The following is a 19514-nucleotide window of genomic DNA, read 5'->3' on the forward strand; positions in this document are numbered from 1 at the left end:
CCCCCAAATTTGGGAGGAAAAAGGGGGTGCGTCTTATAATGAGAGGCTATTTTACCCGGGGGGGTAGGGATGAGGGGGCAGCGTCGGATCGGGGTCCAAGACACAGGAGGTTTGCGGCGGTAGCGGGGTGATGCAGTGGTGGTGGGAGCTGGGAGAGTTCAGCGGGGCGATGCTGCAGCCCCATCCTCAGAAGTCAGTGGTGAGAGTCCATATCCCGTACATAGCCCTGTGCTTTGGTAAAATGGCCGCCAGAGCATGCACAGATCAAGATCTAGAGGCGAGATCTCGTCTCCTGAGATCTTGATCTGCGCATGCTCCGGCGTCCATTTTACCGAAGCACAAGGCAGGGCTATGTATGGGATAGGGAACCTCTCCTCCACTCACCGCCGACTTCTGAGGACGGGGCTGCATCATCGCCGCGCTGAACTCGCCCATCTCCTGCCGCCACCACCACTGACACTTTTTATGAGGACACGGCCCACAGCATTGCACGACTCCTGCCGCAGCCACCTCTGCTATCAATCTCCGGTATGTATGACCCTGGCTCCTGTGAACCCCACTCCACCACCGCTGCTCCCAGGTAAAAAGTATTATAAGGCGCATCATTTTCTTTAAAAAAAAAACAACATTTTTTTCCTATTTTGCACCCCAAAATTTGGGGTGCGTCTTATAATCCGCAAAATACGGTAAGTACCCAATATTGCTACTGATCGTTGTTCCTACCTTCCGTAGTTTATATTCTTCTTCCACCTGTCCAGCTTCATTGAGATGCTGTAACCACCTAGACACATTCAGTTTTTGGTAAATACCCTCTTCAGGATGAGATTCAGAGGAGAGGACACTTGGCCTTCGAATTGAGAAATGTAGACATGTCTTCTCCTCTGTTACCTGATTTGGAGGAAATAGAAAATTCTGTAGAAAACTCAAGACATGCATGGCTTTTCATTTAATCCTAACAACCACTTCTCACTAATGCGCTTATTGCTTAAAAGGGAATTTAAAGGAAGAAGCTCCTTCTTTAAGCGACTGCGGAGTGCCAGTAGTTGACATAGCACCTCGAAGCCAAATATCGGCGTTTTCAACTTTTAGGACATTATTTCTATGTGCAGCCTATTTACTCGGCAGAGTTTGAGACCCCTGCTGTAGACCATCTGACTGGAAGTGGAGGGAATGATGGGAGTTGTCACAGACATCTACTCTGGTTTTTGCAGCGCGGATTTGTCATAAAACCAAGAGGGTTTCCGGATGTCAGCAAAGTGAATGAGAGTCCTGAAGTCTCATGCACACATTGCTTATTTGTGACTTGCAGGTTTGTTGCAGATATAAATCTGCAGTTTGTCAATTCTTTCAGCGTTTTTGCAGTGTTTTTTTTCACTCACGGACTTCAATGAAGTCAGTAAAAATATCTATAAAAACACAGATCTAACTTTTTCCTTTTTATTACTGGGTTAGTAATGGGCGTGTCTGATAGACATCTCTCCGTTACTAACACCTGGGCTTGATGCCAGCTGTGATTGTCCAAAATGACAGCTGGCATCAGCCCCGACTACCATTACTCCAATTGCCACCACTCCAGGGCAATCGAGAAGAGCCAAGGCAAAGCACCAGAATGTAATGTGATGCGCCACTTCTGGGGCAGCTGCGGGCTGATATTTTTAGGCTGGGAAGGGTCCAATAACCATGGAGCTTCCCAGCCTGATAATAGCAGCTCTCAGCTTTACCTTTGCTAGTTACAAAAAAAAAAAGGGAATCGCCACGTCGTTTTTTTTTTTCCATTTATTTAGTTAATCATAAAAAGCTGTCCAATAAGCACCACAGGGTGCAATTTTATAATATGTTGGGGGGTTGTGCAATTAAAACTTAGGGTGTTTGGTCTGGGGGATTACTTATCCAGATGAGCTGATTTTGGGATTATTTTATTTATGGGGCTCTGGACTCTATATATTTAAATGGTCTGTATTATAGCTAGTATTTATTCTCAGGGCCTGGGGTCTTTAGGTGAAAGAACTATGACCATTGCTGAGGTCCAAGTATTACCATATTTTGGGTGGTAAAGCCCAAGTTGAAGAAGATTGACAAGCCCTGTCCTAATACAATTAGTTAGAAAAGTCATAATCTGTAATTATCTTTCTTTGGAAACTGGACATCTGCTGTCGGGCAGAATAATGACACCACCATACATAGATGATGCTTGCCGAGATTGGTAGGTTCAGATGAAATTACTTTAATATGAAAGGCCATTTATTATAAACTCCAGCTAACACTAAACTTTCCATGAGGAGACACTAGCTAAGATGAGATGGTCCGATTCAAAAGGAGATTTAGTGACTAACAGGACTCTCAAGCACGTTAAGGTCTCATTCAAACATCATTTCACAAATTAATTCTATCTGAGATTTCACTGATACAACACATACCCATTATAGTCTATGGACAGGGCTGTTCACATATCCGTGGTATTTTACGGGCTGTGTGTCCATGCAAATAGAAAATAAAGTAGCACTCTGCAACGCTAAGTATGCGAACATGAAATATCTGAAATTTGAATAGCATTACTGCTCTAGAAAATAGAAATAACTGAGAAATTTTAGCGCATAAATTGGCCAATTCATGTGTACCTGGTATCCACGGTAAGGCGTCTCTCTGTTTCTGTGTATCTATGCAGAAATCAGAGACGAGTTTTTTGTTTTTTTTTAGCAGTATAACGGATGATAAAGTAGCCATACAAGTCATGGACATCTCATGGATTGCTTCAGTGTACAGCCTTCTCACCTTTTCCTTGAGTTGAGGCTCTCGGCAGTATTTCCATTGTTGGAAAACTTCAGATAACTTGCCCAGTCCTCCATGATGGAAATGAAATACTTTGTACTGACTTTCCCTGCTGGCTATCACCAATTGTCCACTAGTACAAGCTTCATCACTAAAAAATAAATAAGAGAAACAAACGAAAACTCAGGTCGAGGTATATAAGAGTGCAGAATCAGTAGTGTCACAACATAGTCAAAGTTTTCAACGGTAGTGTGTATATATACACTGCTCAAAAAAAATAAAGGGAACACTTAAACAACAGAATATAAGTCCAAGTAAATCAAACTTCTGTGAAATCAAACAGTCCACTTAGGAAGCAACACTGATTGACAATCAATTTCACATGCTGTTGTGCAAATGGAATAGACAATAGATGGAAATTATTGGCAATTATCAAGACACCCTCAATAAAGGAGTGGTTCTGCAGGTGGGAACCACAGACCACATCTCAGTACCAATGCTTTCTGGCTGATGTTTTGGTCACTTTTGAATGTTGGTTGTGCTTTCACACTCGTGGTAGCATGAGGCGGACTCTACAACCCACAGAAGTTGCTCAGGTAGTGAAGCTCATCCAGGATGGCACATCAATGCAAGCTGTGGCAAGAAGGTTTGCTGTATCTGTCAGCGCAGTGTCCAGAGGCTGGAGGCGCTACCAGGAGACAGGCCAGTACACCAGGAGACATGGAGGGGGCCGTAGGAGGGCAACAACCCAGCAGCAGGACCGCTACCTCCGCCTTTGTGCAAGGAGGAACAGGAGGAGCACTGCCAGAGCCCTGCAAAATGACCTCCAGCAGGCCACAAATGTGCATGTGTCTGCACAAACGGTTAGAAACCGACTCCATGAGGGTGGTATGAGGGCCCGACGTCCACAGATGGAGGTTGTGCTCACAGCCCAACACAGTGCCGGACGCCTGGCATTTGCCACAGAACACCAGGATTGGCAAAGTCACCACTGGCGCCCTGTGCTCTTCACACATGAAAGCAGGTTCACACTGAGCACATGTGACAGACGTGACAGAGTCTGGAGACGCCATGCAGCGCGATCTGCTGCCTGCAACATCCTTCAGCATGACCGGTTTGGCAGTGGGTCAGTAATGATGTGGGGTGGCATTTCTTCGGAGGGCCGCACAGCCCTCCATGTGCTTGCCAGAGGTAGCCTGACTGCCATTAGGTACCGAGGCGAGTTCCTCAGACCCCTTGTGAGACGATATGCTGGTGCGGTTGGCCCTGGGTTCCTCCTAATGCAGGACAATGCCAGACCTCATGTGGCTGAAGTGTGTCAGCAGTTCCTGCAAGATGAAGGCATTGAAGCTATGGATTGGCCCGCGAGTTCCCCAGACCTGAATCCGATTGAGCACATCTGGGACATCATGTCTCGCTCCATCCACCAACGTCACGTTGCACCACAGACTGTCCAGAAATTGGCGGATGCTTTAGTCCAGGTCTGGGAGGAGATCCCACAGGAGACCATCCGCAACCTCATCAGGAGCATGCCCAGGCGTTGTAGGGAGGTCATACAGGCACGTGGAGGCCACACACACAATACTGAGCCTCATGTTTTAAGGACATTACATCAAAGTTGGATAAGCCTGTAGTGTGTTTTTCCACTTTAATTTTGGGGGTGACTCCAAATCCAGGCCTCCATTGGTTAATAAATTTGATTTCCATTGATGATTTTTGTGTGATTTTGTTGTCAGCACATTCAACTTTGTACAGAACAAAGTATTCAATGAGAATATTTCATTCATTCAGATCTAGGATGTGTTATTTGAGTGTTCCCTTTATTTTTTTGAGCTGTATGTATGTATGTATGTATGTATGCATGCATGCATGCATGCATGTATGCATGCATGCATGCATGCATATACACATACATACACTACCGTTCAAAAGTTTGGGGCCAGACAAGTTTGTGTTTTCCACGAAAACTCATACTTTTATTTATCAAACGAGATGCAAAAGGATTAGAAAATATAGTCCAGACATTGACAAGGTTAGAAATAATGATTTTTATTTGAAAGAATAATTTTCTCCTTCAAACTTTGCTTTCGTCACAGAATGCTCCCTTTGAAGCAATTACAGCATTGCAGACCTTTGGCATTCTAGCTGTTAATTTGCTGAGGTAATCTTGAGACATTTCCCCCCATGCTTCCTGAAGCCCCTCCCACAAGTTAGATTGGCTTGATGGGCACTTTTTGCGTACCATACGGTCAAGTTGCTCCCACAACAGCTCAATGGGGTTGAGATCTGGTGACTGCACTGGCCACTCCATTACAGATAGAATACCAGCTGCCTGCTTCTTCCATAAAAAGATCATGCATAATTTGGAGGTGTGCTTTGGCTCATTGCCCTGTTGTAGGATGAAATTGGCTCCAATCAAGCGCTGTCCACAGCTGTTGCAAAATGGAGTGATAGCCTTCCTTATTCAAAATCCCATTTACCTTGTACAAATCTCCCACTTTACCAGCACCAAAGCAACCCCAGACCATCACATTACCTCCACGATGCTTGACAGATGGCGTCAGGCACTCTTCCAGCATCTTTTCAGTTGTTCTGCGTCTCACAAATGTTCTTCTGTGTGATCCAAACACCTCAAACTTTGATTCGTCTGTCCATAAAACTTTTTTCCAATCTTCCTCTGTCCAATGTCTGTGTTCTTTTGCCCCTATTAATCTTTTCCTTTTATTAGCCAGTCTCAGATATGGCTTTTTCTTTGCCACTTTGCCCTGAAGGCCAGCATCCCAGAGTCGCCTCTTCACTGTAGACGTTGACACTGGCGTTTTGCGTGTACTATTTAATGAAGCTGCCAGTTGAGGAGCTGTGAGGCGTCGATTTCTCAAACTAGAGACTCTAATGTACTTGTCTTGTTGCTCAGTTGTGCAGCGGGGCCTCCCACTTCTCTTTCTACTCTGGTTAGAGCCTGTTTGTGCTCTCCTCTGAAGGGAGTAGTACACACCGTTCTAGGAAATCTTCAGTTTCTTGGCAATTTCTACACATACATACATACATATATATACACACACACACACACACACATATATGCCTATACACCCACATATCTATCTATCTATACACCTAAAATAAAAACAGGCCCACAAAGTCTAACAAAAATGCTAACTATGAAATGTAAGGCTAAGCGCCCACGATGCAGAAATGCTGCAGATTTTTTCTGCAACCGGCATGGATTTATATAGTGTGACCAAGTTAATAGTTAAAAAAAAGAATAAAAATGGTAAAAAAATTAAAGATTATACTTACCTTCTGATGGCCCCCGGTCTTTTCTCCGCTGCGTCCGGTCTCTTGCACAGCTCGTGGTGGTGCGAAAGGACCTTTCATGACGTCATTTAGTCATGTGACAGGTCACGCGACCGCCGACGTCAGCGGTTGCGTGACCTGTCACATGACTAAATGACGCCATGGAAGGTCCTTTTAGACAATCACGAGCCGTACATGAGACCGGACACATCACTGAGGAGACCGGGGACCATCGGAAGGTAAGTATAATCTTTATTTTAAATTCTTTTTTTAACAGGTACTATGATACCCGGGTCTGGAGGAGAGTATCCTCTTCTCCAGACCCGGGTACCATCCGCACATTGAATCGCTTAATATCCGCATGTGCACATGTAGTCATGCGGATATTATGCGATTCAATGCAAGTCAATGGCGGCAAAAACGCTGCGTGTCCGCAAAATTAATGGAAATGCTGCGGATTTTTCCGCAATGATAATGCGCAGCGGAAATTTCTGCAGCATGTGCACTTGCGGATTATCATTGGGGACCATGGGGCACATATTACCAAGCGTTTTTGCGGCAAAAACGCTTGAAAAACGTATAGTGGGCAAGCAGCCTAATATTTAAGCGATTTCTAAAAAAAAAAAAAAAAAAAAAAAAGGCTGAATAGTCAACCCGAAACAGCATTGGCGGAGGGGAGGTACAGATAGGAGACTGCATTTCGGGAAGAAGAGCAACAGGAGCTAGAAGGGATGAATGGCGGCCAGATACAACATTCATCCCTGGCTACTAAAAGGGACATTTCACCAAATTTTTCATGTTGAACTGGACACAGGATGAAATAGGGGCTGCAGAGTGAAATAGAGGTAGCTTTTCTTTTTGTTAATTTCGCCTCTCCGTTGTAGAGATATTAGCCAACAAAGTATTTGGCACATAATGAGTTTAAAAAAAAAAAGTTAAAGTCCAATTGAATGTTATCAGACAGTTTTCATTGGAAGAGTGTGCTGCTCCTCCCTGTATAATGCTGACCAATCATAAGCAGGCATCAACACTCAAAAGAAAAGAAGAACACACCCCCAACCATAGCTTAGAGCACATTTTTCTTTGTGGGAGATGTAATGATACAGCTCTGATCTCCTGGTCCAACCTCCTGTATGAGTCAGTGTTGAGGGAGAGGGCAGTGCAGCCGAGTTTAGCTGTGTCACACTAAAAACCTTTCTATCAGCTTTACTCATCTTCTAGCATTGTCAGCTCTGCTGCACTGCACTTCCCTCCACAGCGCCTGTCCAGAGATGTGTCAGTAATCACAATTATATCTGTTGTGTTTAACTTGTACTCGTTCTGCAATGAGATCAGAGCAGGGTCTCATTACATCTCATTTAGGAGTAGTGCAGAGCAGGCAGGCAAGACATCTGAGACATGTAATGCAGCCCTGATATCACTGCAGAGCAAGTACAAGTTGTCTGAGCACAGCAGACATAGGTGTGATTACTGACACAGTCAGTACCCAGGAGAGCTGATATTAGGGTTTGTAACATGACACAGCTAAACTCAGTTGCACTGCCCTCTCCACACACGGACTCATGCAAGAGGTTAGAACAGGAGATCGGAGGCTATATAATTTCATCTCACACAAGGAAATCCAGGCTTTAAATTATGATGGGGGCGTGATGTTCTTTCTTTTGAGAGTTGCTGCCTGCTTATGATTGGTTAGTATCATGCAAGGGGAAGAAGTACATGCCCCCTGTGAAAACTGTTAAAAAAAAAAAGTTAAGTTCAAGTGGGTGTTAACTGATCGCGAATATCTCCACAACAGAGACAAAATAAAAAAAAATAAAAAAAAGATTTATTCTGCTCTGCAGCCCCTATTACATTCTGTGCCCAGATCAACATGAAAATTTGGTGAAAGGTCCTCTTTAAAATCATGACATTAAAGCTATGCAATGACTGAGTCTCAGCCTTCTGAAGGTCATTTATATTGTCCCACATATGAAAATTCTAACCTTTACACCTTCCCATCTCTTGGGACTATTTTTTTTTTTACTGAAAAGCACTCATTAGGGCTAACAATTATATTTACAATTGTTCATGTTCAGCTTCTACCCTTTCCCAGTCTATTACATACAAACCTCTGCCAATGGAGGGCCCAGATAAGTGCATGTCATACCAGGGACGTATATAAATCATTACAAGTTGTAGAAATGCATTCATTAGATTGTTCCATAAACAAAATCTATACACAGGATGGTTGACAAATGTTTTATCACATAGGGGGAAGGAGTCTGTATGTGGATACCCCCAACCAACATAAAAATGGGGGTGTAAAGTCCCCTTTGTGAATAGAGCAGCAATGAGCATGTGCGACCACTGCTCCACTCACTGGCTATTGAAGAGATGGGTGCACATGCGCACTACTGCTCCATTCATACAGGGGACTTTGGGCTCCCGGTTTTCAAAATCAGTGGAAGTCTTAGCAGCTGGATCCTAAGTGATCATACATATTTCAGCTATCTCGTGAATAGGTGATAAATATTGTAATAAATGACAGTTGATAAACTAGCTGCAAAATAAGGGTTTAACCAGGACATTTTTTTTTCTTTTACCATGGGCCTAAAAACTAGCAAGTAGTAGCCCAGTACCTGCCTGATGTGCCCGGCACCGATCTCTGCCAGTACAGAGCAGTCACAGGCTGCTCCCACTGATGGTCCACTTGTTTCTGCAGACATCACATCGACAGAGCAGCAGCTACTCTTCCGCTGTGCTCTGCTGCTGGGGCATGACTGTTGGACACAGGCTGATTGACAGCCGGCTCCCCGCTGCCTAACTGCGGGAAGCTAGCTGTCAGTGTGACGTCGGCAGTCACACCCAAACAACGCAGCAGTGCGGAAAAGAAAGAGCTTCTCTGTTGACGTTGAGCAGCTGAAGTGTTGACAGGCGCCGGGTAGAATAGGCAGCTAGTTAGCAACTACCTCCCTGTTTTTTTTTTTTTTTTTTTTTTTTTACTATGGGTGTAAAAACTAAGTCCTGGATAAACACTTTAAGTGAAACCTCGTATTAGATAATTACGCAATTGTAAATAGGTGTACAACTTGTACTAATACTAATCATATGTCTAAAACAAGGCAGCCCTTTAAATACTAGATTGCCCTGTACGGCTGCATGACCGCAGTGCTCCTTGTATTAAAAACCTAATATATTTAATGTATTTTATACAAGGAACACTGCGGCCTCATATCATGCAATCAGCTGCAAATCCATTCCATGTTTTCCATGGTCATGACGGTGGGGTGTTTCTCCATCTGCAGCAGTGACTATTAGTGGGTGCGTTTGTATGCAGATGCATTGGGCGTTTTAGGTAATCAATATTGGTACATTTGAAAATCTCTAACATATAGTAAAAGAGGTGACAAAAAAATCATATTGCACAGTTCTCAAAAAAAAAGTTAATCAAAGTTATTGAATGAATAGTATTTAAAGTACTGATGAGAAATGTATAACTGACCTGAAGAAGAGTCGCAGTGAACGCATCTGACCCAAATCGACCCGGAAAACTCCACACGTCTGCTCTAGAGCCAAGAGCTTCTGCTGCTCCTCCCACTTGGCCGGGCTCCGGCGACCATTTATTTCTGAACACTGGGAGATGTTATCTGGACTAGATGCGTAGCAGGCCAAGTCAGCCTCTTGTCTGACCAAAGGACACAAAAGGAAAGACATTAATCGATTTATAGAAGGACGATTCTATCATTTTAATATTGTATTAAAAAAAAGGAGCAAATTAATATAAAAAATTCTTTGGTTGTCTAGTTCAAACTTTAACTTTAGCAGTCGGTGACTAAGCATTTCCGAAAGGGATTGGCTAAACAATATTTTATAGTAAATCAGCATTTTTAGGGTACAAAAAACACAATTGGTAATTTTTGTCCTCTTTGACTTTGGCCCTTTCAATATGACTTAGATGTTGCATGTGTGTTTTCCACTATGCAAAAATAAAAAAGGAGACAGGTTGTGTGCGCTGCTCGGAACTGTACAATTACATTTCAAAAAATTATCAATTCGCCGAAAACATAACGTCTAAGAAACAAACAAAAAAAATAATTTTCCCACAAAAATCTTAGAAAGAATAATGAATCGGGGCCAAAGAGGAGATGGGATTTTAATATCAGGCAGGAAAATCTTTGAAAAAAAGGTTACACAGTATTCTGACAAGGATTTTCTAAATAAGTAGACCTGCAACAATTATATATAAACAATAATAGCAAGTTACACTATTTCCACGTGAAAACGACAATGGAGACTACGAGGTCATTCCTAGTCATATTTATTTAGAGAAGTGCATTGTTGTATATATTTTCTGTTATAGTTAAAGGGAATCTGTCAGTAGGATCGTCCCTCCTAAGCCGCCTATATGGGCATGTATGTTATAGGAAGCTGAATAAAATGATACTTGTTATTTGCATTCCAATGTCTTATCCCAGAGAAATCCATATTTTTTATAATGTAAATGAGCTGTTAAGATCTATGGGCCGGACACTGATCTGTATGAGAATCTGCCCCCAGAGCTTATATTAAATGAAAATGGGAGTTACCTTTTTCCATCCGTACAATATTTCGCCCCCACACAGTTCCCCTTATGCTTGGCCAGCTGGTGGCCGAGGAGGTTTGCTCATGAATGAACGTTTGGGTGATCCAAACATGGAACCAAACAGCTGATTTATGCTGCCCGAACCACAGGCATCATAGTGCCCGGCTCCATTACTGAAGACACGTATGTTTTGTAGTTTTTCCAGAGGAAACAAACATTAAAGCGAATCAGTCGTCAGGTTTTTGCAATGTAATCTGAGAGCAGCATGATTTAGGTAGGGGCAGAGACCCTGATTCCACCGATGTGTCACTTGCTGTCATTTTGATACAATCATTGTTTTCTCTGCTGTAGATCTAGAAGAGCTCAGAATGCTGAGCTCTATATAACCCCGCCAAGACCTCTGATTGTACAGTGTACACAGAAAGCTGCCATTCACAAAAAAAACTGCTAATCATTGGTGGGGGTGTGGTTACACAGAGGAGGAGGATGACTACATGGTAGAAGACACCTAGTCCTGTAGAGATCATCTACTGCTGATAATATACTGATTTTTATTGAAACAACAGCAACACACAGCCCAGTAAGTGACACATCACTGGAATCAGGGTCTCTGCCCCTACATCATGCGACTATAAGATTAAATAGCAAAAACCTACTGACAGACTCCCGTCTAAGTGGTGGCTAGTCATAGATGTATGTCCAGTGGCTATTTCCAGCCCCATCAACTAGACTGACAGGCCTCTCCCGACAAAGGGAGAGCTCTGTCAATCTAGGTAAGCGAGATGAAGTCGGCTTGGCCATAATTTTGTGACTAGTCATCTTATCCCTGGCCACTATTTTAAAAGGAATCTGTCACCAGGCTTTTGCTACCTCATCTGAGAACAGCATGATGTAGAGAAAGAGACCCTGAATCTAACGATGTATCACTTACATTGCCAGGTGCAGCGATTCTGACAGAATCAGTGTTCTTATATTTAACATGCAGCTTTTCATAGAATGGTAGAGTTGGAAGGGACCTCCTGGGTCATCTGGTCCAACCCCCTGCTCAAAGCAGGATTCACTAAATCATCTCAGACAGATGTCTGTCCAGCCTCTGTTTGAAGACGTCCATTGAAGGGGAACTCACCACCTCTCGTGGCAGCCTGTTCCACTCATTAATCACCCTAACTGTCAAAAAGTTTTTTCTAATATCTAATCTGTGTCTCCTCCCATTTAGTTTCATCCCATTGCTTCTAGTCTTTCCCTGTGCAAATGAGAATAAAGATGATCCTTCTACAATGTGACAGCCCTTGACATATTTGTAGACAGCTATTAAGTCTCCTCTCAGTCTTCTTTTTTGCAAGCTAAACATTCCCAAATCCTGCAACCGTTCCTCATAGGACATGGTTTGCAGACCAGTCACCATTCTGGTCGCTCTTCTCTGAACTTGTTCCAGTTTGTCTATGTCTTTTTTAAAATGTGGTGCCCAAAACTGTACACAGTATTCCAGATGAGGTCTGACCAAAGAGGAGTAAAGACCAATAATGACTTCACGTGATCTAGACTGTATGCTTCTGTTAATACATCCCAGAATTGTATTTGCCTTTTTTGCTGCTGCATCACACTGTTGACTCATGTTCAGTCTATGATCTATTAGTATACCTAAGTCTTTTTCACATGTACTCACACCCACACCAGGCTATGTACTTCTACTGTCTATTGACAGTGAGCTGCTCATCACAGGAGGGGCGGAGATGGACATGCATGCACTTGCTGCTGTCATCCAGGCAATGATAATCACCAGGTGATATAACCTTCATAGTAAGTAAACAACAGCACACAGCCTGACATGTGATACATCATTGAAATCTGTGTTTTAACCCCTACCTTGTGCTGTCCTCAGATTACATAGCAAAAACCTGCTGAACATTCCCTTTAAAGGCCAGGGACATCACTGGCTGCAGTGTTTTAGAACAAAACGTTCATATATGCAATAACCATGTCGGTCTGTGATTCAGGTTGTCCAACCTGTCACTAGGTAAAGATTGGACAATTTTTGTTCTTATTTTATTCTTGCTGCTCCCTTAAGTAATCAATTGTTGTTTGTTTGTTTTCCAAATCCGTTATATGGTTCCAGAGAAATGGGCCTTTTTTTAGTGCTAATTTTTATGGTCTTTACCGAGGGGGTGGCTCAGACAATTCTCCAAGGGCTGCTCTGCATAATTACCCTGTGAGCAGCACCTCATTGGTAAAGACCATTAAAATTAGCAAGAAATAAAAATGCCCACATCTGTGGTACAGTATGGCAGATCCGAAAAAAAAAACAATAAAGGGAATATTCAGTGGAGCAGCAGAAATAAAATAACTAAAAACTGACTACTTTTGACCTGGTAACGTGTCCTTTTTAAAGCACCACTCCAGTGTTTTTTTATTGCACTACTGGAGTGTTGCTTTAAATGCAAGTCCCCTGACCCCTGTCGTATACTAACCTTACGCAGCAGTCATCAGTTTCACCACTGCGCCAGTCGGTCTCCTGTGAAAAGTGACCTGCCGGCAAGCTCCAATGCATTCTGAGGTCACTTTTCAATATAAGTCTATGAGAGCCTCGTTCTGGCTTGTATTGAGAGCTTGTTAGCGGAGCTTCTGACTGCCGGCTGTCAGAAGCTGCGCTTACAAGATGATGCTGTGGGACCGGAGCGGTGCTGAAAACTGGGGAAGACGCCGAAGGGCGAGTATATCACCGGAGGCTTACACTTAAAGCGTCACTCCAGCGTTGGAAAAAAAAAAAAAAAAAAAACGCTGGAGTGGTGCTTTTAAGCAAATGTGACTGCATTTGCTACTGATTTCAAAAGCTTCAGGATCAGAACTAGGGACAGAAACCATAGCTTAGATGCTATGTGCCAGGAATTCATTCAATTCTAAATATAACAGTATTCTGGAATTGGTTCCAATATCAAATTACCTGGGTTCATTCTCCAAAAACACTGAACTGCTGTTTTCTTCAAGAGCTTCACAAATAGGGGACATGCAAAAGGGGGAAGAGAAAGCATCAGAATCAGAATCCAAAGTGCTGTCTTTGCTGACTTCATCAGACGATATGTCCAAAGACCTCTCATCCTCCCCTTGCTCTGCGGCGTCTGCTGCTCCTTCTGCGGAGCCATCGGAGGTATTACGCTCTGAAATAGAGTCAACGTTGCTAGGGCTTGGGGTATCCCCCGAGTTCTCTTTGGTAAAAACAGAAGACTTTGGGAAAGTAGAAGATGTTGAATTAACAATGTGACGACTTCTTTTATGAGTTTTTCGAACGGGGGAGCTTTCGGGTGTGATATAGCGTAAAGCCTCCTCATCCTGCCGCTGTATGCGCGAGTTAGGGACCCAGGCCAATATTAGTGTAGTGCCCAGGGACTCATCTTTCTCCATGTACACACACAAATAGCCTGAAAAATACAAGTTACTAAGTAATTAGTATCAATAGGCAGAATTAAGTCTTATTTTTGTAGTTCTGAAAATTGATGATGACTATAAATTGGAGATAATGGGGTGGGGTTTCAAATAAAACCAATATTGCTTGTATATACAAGTCAGTCCATCTCACTGTGAATATTAAAACACTTAAAAAAGTTAGAAATGCTATCAACAATTTTTACAAACAGTAATGAATGTTCTATTTTATAAAAAGGAAAGGAAAAAAAGAAAAGCAAATAAGCCAGTACTCTCTCCCTAATCTGTGGATCCCTCTAATGGTCATCCCAATCCTTGTTACATGTGGCAGGCATGTGACCAGTGCAGTCAATTAGTGGCCACAAAGCTTCCTACTGACATCACTGATCACCAACGGAGGCCACGGTGGCAGCAATCCAGCACATGATTGCTGCAGAGGTCACGCGCCAGCCACATGAAGACATAGGCCTGTGACTACACTAGAGTGTCCTCACTAAGTGATCGAAGGAATAATAGACGAGTAGTCTTCAATTTGTTTCTTTTATCGGGGGCAAACCCTTTAAAATATCTTACATAAAAAGGTGCACAAATCTTAAAGTAGATGTTTGGTACTATTAAAAAAATGCCCCATAAGCTGGATCTACTTTAAAACAACAAAATAAGGTTGACTTACCTCTTTGAGTCCCTGCCACTGTCACTTCTCTACTGATCGTTGTTGACAGATCTGCAGTGAAATGCCACATTTACAACATGTGAACACTGCTGACAGTCACTGGCCTCAGTGGTCATCTTAAACTTGATGGTATAAGACCACCAAGCCCATGATTGGCTGCAACAGTCACGTGCTGTAGACAAGACATCACCACTGATCCTCAACAGTATGTTGGCAGGCCAGGGACATCACTGGCTGCAGTGTTTTAGAACAAAACGTTCATATATGCAATAACCATGTCGGTCTGTGATTCAGGTTGTCCAATCTGTCACTAGGTAAAGATTGGACAATTTTTGTTCTTATTTTATTCTTGCTGCTCCCTTAAGTAATCAATTGTTGTTTGTTTGTTTTCCAAATCCGTTATATGGTTCCAGAGAAATGGGCCTTTTTTTAGTGCTAATTTTTATGGTCTTTACCGAGGGGGTGGCTCAGACAATTCTCCAAGGGCTGCTCTGCATAATTACCTGCTGCTTTCTGAGGTAACATATTTCCCTGTCCGTTTTATCACAGGAGTGAGTTTTTCTGACGCGGCTTCAGCCGCTTCATCATAAAACAAGTCAGTCAGTGACATAGTAACTCCTAGCAGCAGCTGAGCTTATGTAACAGATTATGCACTCACAGGGCTGGAGCTGTGGTAGAAACAATCACTCCTGTGATAAAACAGGCAGGGAAATGCCCTTTAAGCACTGTGGAAAGGGCCGGATATAAAAAAAATCAAATCCAAATACAAGGTTTGTCATGGCTTGACAACACCATTGGTTCATGTCATCACTCACCTGGATGGTGGGATGCAACATTGTGAAGCAGCTCTGGGGGGTGTACGCATACATTGTTTTTAGAGAATATTATTTCTCCATCCAGTACTGGAGAGTTTTCTCCCCCAGAGCCTAAGGTCAAGAAGTCGGAGGCCTTGGATGAAGCACGCCGAAGAAGCTTTCCCAGAGACATGGCATCAATTCCATCATCTGTTAAACTATATAGCTCCTGCAAAGCAAGACATTCTTTATTACCACACATAGCACAACGTGATCATTGAATATATACACTTCATTATTTTACAAAAATTAAATCAAATCAATGAAACATTAAAAAATAACAATGCATTAAAAAGAAAAGGTAGAAAACATTCTGGTTTAAAGTTTTATAAACTTTTTTGCTCAAGCTATATTTAAGTATGAGAATGCTATATGCGTCACATGTCCTGCCTGCCCCCATAGCTATGCCCCTCACAGCAGCCGTTGTAAAGTAGGCTGCTAAGAAGTGCATGATCAACAGCATCATTGGTCAACTTTATACTCAGTGAAGGCCTCAGACTTTCCTTGATCTTATTCAGGGGCCACACATTACCCCATATTCCCTTTCAGCTGTATAGAAGTGGCTGTTAAAGGGATGGTCTAGTTTAAAATTTTAGGTAGGCCCGTAAAACAACAATCACCGCATCTCTGCTGCTGTTCTGGTCTCTGTTGATAAGTTGCCCTCTTGATGGCACAAGCAACTGAGCCCAGTGATTGGCTGCAGTGGTGACATGCGCCGTAGATGCAACATCACTGCTGCAGCCTATAAATAATGATATTTGTATACATAGGCCATCTGACCAAACACTTCACCCATCAGCCTATGACGGTTTTAATCACAGCAGGATCCTAACTACCCATATAAAAGTAGGTTAGCAGCCAGGAGAAGTATCACATTAGGATAGGTTCCCAGCAAAGAGGATCGCTTTGCCATGGCTACTAGGCACACATGAATTGGCCAATTTACGTGCTAAGTATCTTCGTTTTTTTACCTTTTTTTCTAGACCAATAATGCAGTTCCATTTTCATATATTTTATGTTTACATGCTATAGCGTTACCGAGTGCAACTTTATTTATTAGTTATAGATGGAGATGGCTACTCTTAGCTTGCACCGGTACATACCTGTTTTCTGTTTGGAACTGACGGTCAGTCTTTAGACATTTATAAATAATGAGTGGGGCAGTGGAGGAGTAGCAGAGTCGGACCAGGGGAGGGTGAGTAACAACTGTTATTTGTAGGTCTTCCAACTCTATGGCCACATAAACTGGACAACCCCCTTGAACATGAACTTTATGTCCAATGTAGTCTATGAGAAATACCATTCGCCTGTCCTTGGGAGCGATGAAGGTCCTAGTGGTTGGATTCCTACCAATCAAATATGTATGCCATACATGAGAGTGAGCGCAGTCCTGTGTACTGTACACGGATATAAGAGGAGATTCAGAGGCCCAGGAGGAGCACCTGAAAGCTCAATGTGGGTTGGGGTCTTCAGGTGCACACAGTATATCTACGGAATCACTCGAGTGGCACAGCCGGGTGAACCACATCTCACTGTATCTTATTTGGCAATGCGGGCATTTTTAGAGAACGCTGATCTATAGACCGATCCCTTGATGCTGCATTACGGAGCTGATACAGCTCTCTGCACCACAATTCTGAATGTAAAATGGGTGTGTGGCACAAGCTGGTATAACAATTTACTGTCGTTTTCTAGATGTCTTTATGTTGCATTCTCTTTCAAGAAAGTCCTTCCTCTACAGCCTCGTCCATTAATTTGTAGTAATAAGTTATATAGTAAAAGAGTACCAAACTTACTTTAAAGAGAGTCCACATAGCAGCCTACATGGGGCACTGTAAAAACAAAAATCAATATACTGTATATGCATGGCCAAGTAAATGCAATAAGCACACACTGCCACAATAGCAAGTATTCCTGGTCCCCAAGCTTAGGGGCCATATCATGGACTTTGTAATTTACTGAATGTCAACATTAATGCTCAAACATACAAAGGATCCACATCAAGGGTTATAGTGAAGGAGAAGGGACCAGCTCACATTGCCAATTATTCAATAGGAAGTGGTCTTTTCCTTAGCAAAGACCCACAATATTCCCAAAAATGTGAAGGGTAAAATGCCCGAGTCATGCAGCTCCTTTCTCCTCTAAGGGAAAAAGTCCCCTGTTACAAAAGGTGTAAGGCCCCTTATTTCATATTAAAAATTAAAGTTAGGAACTTAACAGAAAAAAATAGCTTAGAAAGGGGTATTCTCATCGCCAAGATCCTATCCCAATATGAAGTAGGTGTAATAATAATATTAGCAAATACCTCCAATTAGAAATGCAGTACAGTTTTTCTGATTCGCTATTTCTCTTACCTCATATGCAGGCATTGCAGGACCTTAGCTATCCATGGTTCAGACCACTGATATAGTGACAGTTAGCTAGTTGCTAGTTGTCGTAACCATGGATACCTTCGGTCCTGCAATGCCTGAACAGGAGGAAAGAGATAGCGAATCAGAAAAACTATACTACATTTCTAATAGGAGGAATTTGATAATATTATTACACCTATTACACCTACTACATATTTGGATAGGATCTTGGAGATGGGAATACCCCTTTAAGCTACATTCATACTTTGTAAATGTAAACCACAAAGCATTTCAGGATTTGTTGCCCAGGGTATGGCAACGACGATGGACAGACATTACTAGTGTTGGACTGGAGTATACAGGGCTGACCAGAGAAAGTTATTCTTGAGGCCCACCAAGCAGTGATATAGAACTGACAGGACAAAGTCAGTATCAGAAAGGAGGAGGACAGGGCTGGGTATGTTAGGACAAAGCATGAAAAGGGAAATAAGAGATTTCTTTCATACTCTTCTTTTTGTAGCATTTCTGATTTTTGCAGGTTTTCCTGTTTGGACCATAATTAGATTTGGTGAACTACATCACACCGGATTAGGATCCATTGACTCTTTAAATAAGTTTTTTTTTTTTTTTAACATTATTACAACACCAGTACTGGGGTAATACAAAAAGCCATCTCTCCACTACTTTTGCTGGGGATTGGGGTCAGCCGGCATTGTTTTGTTTCTTTTAATCGCCAAAAGGCCAACTCCACCTCACTATTATTTCACTACCCAATAGATTAACGGTACTGAGAAGGGTTAGGATAAAAGGGTTGTCTGGTCTTGGGGTACAAATCTGCAGTCACTATGTAACTGTAGTCTTGTGAACCCTCACAACGTGTGCACTGTGGAGATTCTCTGGGGCCGGCAGTCATTTATGCGATTTTCATACTACTGGCCACATTCTGACTAGACATGTCTGGCCTCACTCAATACACTTGCATTGATAAAGACTGAGCATGTCTAGTCAGCAAGTGACTGCAAGTATGCACATCACTCAGAGCTGGCAAAACCACAATTATGAAAAACACATAGCGCTAGTACAAGAAAAACTGATGTCTAAATGACACCTTACCCTCAGACCATCAATGTGATCGTATCTGGAATGGTTGCAAGCCATTATTTTTTTGGTGGGAAAAGACAAATATACATGGAATTTTGTTTCATGTGTCAACATTTTATCCTTTATTGTCTAGAAAATGGAATTGGCTCCAGAATGCAAAAATTAACTACTTTTAGTGAAAAAGAGGTAGAAATAAATGGCATCAGTATAGTGAAATACCGTATTTTTCGTACTATAAGACGCACTTTTTTCCTCCAAAATTTTGGAGGAAAGTGCGGGGGGGGGGGGGTGTCTTCTAGTCTGAACTTACAGGTGCATCTCATTAAATTAGAATATCATCAAAAAGTTAATTTCAGTTCTTCAATACAAAAAGTGAAACTCATTATATATAGTCATTACAAACAGAGTGATCTATTTCAAGTGTTTATTTCTGTTAATGTTGATGATTATGGCTTACAGCCAATGAAAACACAAAAGTCATTATCTCAGTA

The 19514-nt window shown here is 42.4% G+C and overlaps 1 protein-coding gene across 3 annotated transcripts in view; it reads right to left on the bottom strand.

Moving 5' to 3' along the window:
* The window catches only part of TBC1D16 (TBC1 domain family member 16), a 77417-nt gene that overhangs the window by 16823 nt on the left and 41080 nt on the right, over positions 1-19514 (bottom strand). The window contains exons 2-8 of one of the 3 annotated variants that reach the window (XM_073684116.1): positions 17368-17403; positions 15533-15740; positions 13566-14040; positions 9545-9727; positions 2773-2920; positions 2619-2657; positions 724-888 (exon numbers count right to left, since the gene is read on the bottom strand). In XM_073684116.1, the coding sequence (XP_073540217.1) occupies positions 724-888; positions 2619-2657; positions 2773-2920; positions 9545-9727; positions 13566-14040; positions 15533-15740; positions 17368-17385 (1236 nt within the window). In that variant the 5' untranslated portion in view covers positions 17386-17403. The remainder of the gene's footprint in view (positions 1-723; positions 889-2618; positions 2658-2772; positions 2921-9544; positions 9728-13565; positions 14041-15532; positions 15741-17367; positions 17404-19514) is intronic. The other 2 variants (XM_073684118.1, XM_073684117.1) reach the window with 2 other exon arrangements.

Source organism: Phyllobates terribilis, unplaced genomic scaffold (genome assembly GCF_046119375.1).
Source record: "Phyllobates terribilis strain yellow unplaced genomic scaffold, ASM4611937v1 Scaffold_5__5_contigs__length_657084704, whole genome shotgun sequence".
Lineage (NCBI taxonomy): Eukaryota > Metazoa > Chordata > Amphibia > Anura > Dendrobatidae > Phyllobates > Phyllobates terribilis.